Source organism: Aphanomyces invadans (assembly GCF_000520115.1).
Source record: "Aphanomyces invadans strain NJM9701 unplaced genomic scaffold supercont1.225, whole genome shotgun sequence".
NCBI classification, from domain to species: Eukaryota; Oomycota; class Saprolegniomycetes; order Saprolegniales; family Verrucalvaceae; genus Aphanomyces; species Aphanomyces invadans.
In genome coordinates, this window is record NW_008580370.1 from 1 (window position 1) to 3928 (window position 3928).

The window sequence follows — 3928 nt, forward strand, 5'->3', positions numbered from 1 at the left end:
TGCCGGAGCATTTGGAGTACCTGCATGCTCTTGACGTAGGCGGGAACTTGGAGCAGCCGGAAGCTGTACGCCATGTGTTGCTGCACCTCTTCGGTGTCCAGGTCGGTGCAGGGGTCTTCCGGCCGCCGGTAGTGGCGCATCCAGGTTAACTGGCCGCGGAAAGGAATCGGTTTGTCGCGCCACCTGGCCGCCTTGGCTTTGGAGTTGAATTGCACTATCAGCTTCCGCCCGTGGGGGTGCAGATAGCAAGAGTGCATATCCTGACGCAGGGAGTCACACAACTGGACCGCCTCTTTGTTGTCCCCCAGGTTGGCGGGCGAAAACAGGCGAGCCAGAGAGACGCTTGTCATGTCGGGATGGATACGGGTGGACACCTTGATGGGAATTTGGAGATACCCAAAGTTTTGCCGCATCTGGTCGTGAAACAGTGCGATCTCGGTGGCAGTAAGGATCTGTTTAAGAAACTTGGGAGGGGTGTCCAATGGCAGCCTGCCATCCAGGATAGCGTCCAAAATATCAGCTTCCTGTGGACTGGGTGCCCGACGATGGGTGGTCCAAGCCGCGCTCGGATTTTTGCAGTAAGCGTGCGCTTGCTGGAGGCTGGCGTCCGCAGGGGTGTCCCGATGTTTCGGTGGTGGGTGTCGCTTGCCTTGCATGCGAACCGTGTCTGCAAATGATTGTCCGGGGTTGGTGGTGCGGTCAGCAAACGGACCTTTGGCAGCTCTTTTTGCCGGGTCCGGCGTTTCTGAGGTGGTGGTGGCAACAGGTGCTGCGGTAGCGCCCGCGGTGGTTGGCGGAGGAGGAGTCGGCTCGGTAAGTCCAGATAGCTCGACAACTCCCATGGTGTCATCCGTGCCGCCAGAGGCGGACGCGACGGAAGAGGTTGTCGACCGGTGGGGCCGAGTAGACTTACGCATGGTGGAGGAAGCGATCTCTCGCCGCGAGCGGGAGTGACCTTTCTTGCGACCCGCTGCCAGGGTGGCTTTGCGGGTTGGTTTGGGCGGACTACGCGCTCGAGCATGCTTAGGCAGCTCGAAAGGGCGGTCGTTGAGTTGGTTGGGGTCCTCAAACGGAGGGTGATGAAGCGCCTGCGCTATAGCCAGGCGTCCGCCATTCGTCTCGCTAGTCATAATGCGTCCGGTATGTATCCGGATGCGTCTGAGCGAGTAAAATTGGAAGTTAAGTTGTCGATGATGTGGACAAGTGTCTTCAGTGCCGTGAGGATAGGACCAGGCTACTTGAACGATTCGAGGGTCGAGTGTAGCGTGGCCACCACGTGTAGAATGGTCCAGTCCGTCAATGGTTGAATGCCTTGCATCGAGTGGCTGTATTACTCAGCAATGAATCGAGTGCGTCAGCATGTTGTAGAGGTTAGGTGCGCGATTCTCCAGGAACAAATCCATCGCTGCCACCGCCAGGCGCACGGATGCTTTGTGAGACTCTGGAACGATTTCCGCAAGAATTTGACTTGGGTCTACGTAGTTCTGGGTGTAAAACCCCAGATACGCCTTGTAGTTATCCTCTTCATCGAGCAAAGTGTGCTTGGCCATCTCGCGCTCGATGGCCCGGTTGCTGTCAGCGAATTGAACAGGTCAAAGTCGTCTGCCCAGGAATACATCGAGTGAGCGATGATTTGGGGCTCCTGGAGCAAAATGCTCTTGCATTCGACGATGCTTCTGACCACTTTCTCGTCGCGAATTGCCCGTTGTGCACGTTCCAAGTGAGCATGCTTGGATTTGTTGGCGCGCTGCTTCTTGCCTTGTACTTTCGTAGGTCGAGGAAAGTTGGCATCCGTCAGCACGATACGGGGGAGAACAAAGTCGTCCATAGACAGCTCCACGTCCTCTTCTTCGAGAATAGCATATCGATTGTTCGTCAAGAGTGGTGCGGATCGAGGCGACAATGATGAAGGTAGTTTCGCTGCAGGACCAAACTGGTTGCCCGTAACCAATTGGAGGTCCCTCTGGGAGGTCATCGGGTGCTCTTCCAGTGGAGCATCGTCGGGCGTGTCGGAGAGATTTGGAGAACTTGACGCAGTCATGTCCACATCGTTTGTTTGAGATGGGTTGACTTGAGAGGGCTCTACATTCACTTCTCCGACGGAAATGGCCATTTCCGTCGGAGAAGCCTCTGTCGCAGACTCGTGTTCCAGATCGTGGTCATCGCTAGGACGAGAAGCTGAAAACGGGGCTTCGTTTGCACTCTCCTGGGCTGATGAGGGAGTGTTTTGACGCACAGGTTGCCGAGCATCCGTTGGGGTTGGTTGCTGTACAGGCCTGGGTGTCGCTGATGGATCCGAACGACTTTTCGAGTTGCGTGCAGCAATCGAAGCCGACATCATGTTGTTCAGTGCAGCAAACTTGTGCTGAAAAATCACGGACACAGCTCTCCCCGACGCATCGGCCACTTCGATTTCACGCAGAGGTGGGCCAGATGATGGCGCCAAGTCCACAGTGGGTGTCGAGGCCTTGTAGATCACATGCAAATGAGGCGAGGCCACGTTTTGACCCGCAGTTAGGTTGAACGCAGCGATCACCAACCCAGTCATCTCGGCCAATTTTTTCACACAATGGCCGGACTGTTGATCTTGGTGAACGTGACAAAGTAATTTTGCCCGAACCGCGAGTACATGGGACCTGGAAATCCTTGCCCCAAGCTTGAATGTGGTGCCCCCATCTCAATGCACGTGTTGAGCGTGTAGCACGAGATGACCATGATAAGGGGGTTCTTCTTGTGGATGAGGATGTTGGGGAAATTGGACGACCACAATGATCCCGGATTTTCCTTGACGAATTGGATGCAGATGACCTTCTCCGACCACGAACGGAAGCCTTCGCCCAGTTTGATCGACAGCTCATAGACTTCCCTTTGAGGCGTCATCAAGATACTGTTATGAAGGCATCCATGTCGAGAGGGTTCTTGTAGAACTGGTCCGCCTTAGCTTCACAGCGAGCGATGTCGGTATCCGCAATAACATGCCCACCAGCATCGCGGTGCTTTGAAGTGCTCGGGACGCCCTTGGACTTTGGTTTCGCCGAGTTTCCACTTGGCACTGCCTTCTTGGATGAAGAGTTTCCTTCGTCCTTTTCCTCAGCAGGTTGGCCAAGTCTATCAGATGATTTGGAACCGGTCGGCTGCACTTCGCCGTTGATCGAGTCGTCATCGGGAGACTCTACAGGCAACATTTCAACCGCGGCAGGGTCTCGGGTCGGTTCCACGGGTCCTTCTTCACCCGAGGTGGTGGGGGTCTCAGCACAGGCGGGGGCACGGTGGGTAGCTGTGAGACCAGCCTCATTGTTCACGAAACTGGTGGGGGCAAGGCCGTCTGTACCCAAAAAAGCAACTTCCGTAGGCGAAAGATCTCTCGCTATGTCGTCCCCGCAAAACGGTGATTGGGATGCAACTTTGCTCCGGCGAGACCGCCCTCGGGATACAAACCCTCCCCACAAGTCCCTGGGAGGGCCGTAGGATCCGAGGAGTCTCCAGCTCCACGTCGACAAGAACTCGATGCGGAGCTGTCTCGAGCCTCAAGGGACGACAAACGGTGCTTAAGCTTACGTGCGTTGCGTTGGCCAGATCGGCCACGGACACGGGAGGCACACAGCTACCATGGACACAATAGGCACCCGCCTGAGTGAAGTCTTGAGTTGAATGCAACCCCGTGGAGCCGACGCAACGAGCACTACCGGCGAAAGTTGCTGGAGCTTCAGCGACGTCGTCTTCAAGATCGCGGTTCACCAAATCGGCTTGAAAGTTGGAACTCGGAGCGTCTTCAACACCACAACCGCTAGGTCCAAAGCGGGGGATAGGCGGAGTTGTAAAGCTAGGACCAGTCGAGGACGAGATCGGGGTTCGAACCCCGCTAAAGGCAATCGGCCCCAAGTGGTGCCAAAATCTGCGATCATGGTGACGACGACACGGGCGACGA

General features: G+C 56.0%; 3 protein-coding genes across 3 annotated transcripts; all 3 read right to left on the reverse strand.

Moving 5' to 3' along the window:
* Positions 1 to 20: 20 nt before the first annotated feature.
* H310_15215 (hypothetical protein) lies at positions 21 to 842 on the reverse strand (the record flags this gene model as incomplete). Its single annotated transcript, XM_008883203.1, has 1 exon — positions 21 to 842. A coding segment is annotated over one exon (822 nt), but the record flags the coding sequence as incomplete, so codon positions are not given.
* A 492-nt stretch (positions 843 to 1334) lies between these two features.
* H310_15216 (hypothetical protein) lies at positions 1335 to 2548 on the reverse strand (the record flags this gene model as incomplete). The annotated part of the gene is made up of 2 exons (XM_008883204.1): positions 1335 to 1572; positions 1617 to 2548. 2 exons carry the CDS (start codon positions 2546 to 2548, stop codon positions 1335 to 1337), a joined length of 1170 nt encoding a protein of 389 aa, XP_008881426.1.
* Positions 2549 to 2562: 14 nt separating this feature from the next.
* Positions 2563 to 2880, reverse strand: H310_15217 (hypothetical protein; the record flags this gene model as incomplete). Its single annotated transcript, XM_008883205.1, has 1 exon — positions 2563 to 2880. One exon carries the CDS (start codon positions 2878 to 2880, stop codon positions 2563 to 2565), a length of 318 nt encoding a protein of 105 aa, XP_008881427.1.
* Positions 2881 to 3928: the final 1048 nt, after the last annotated feature.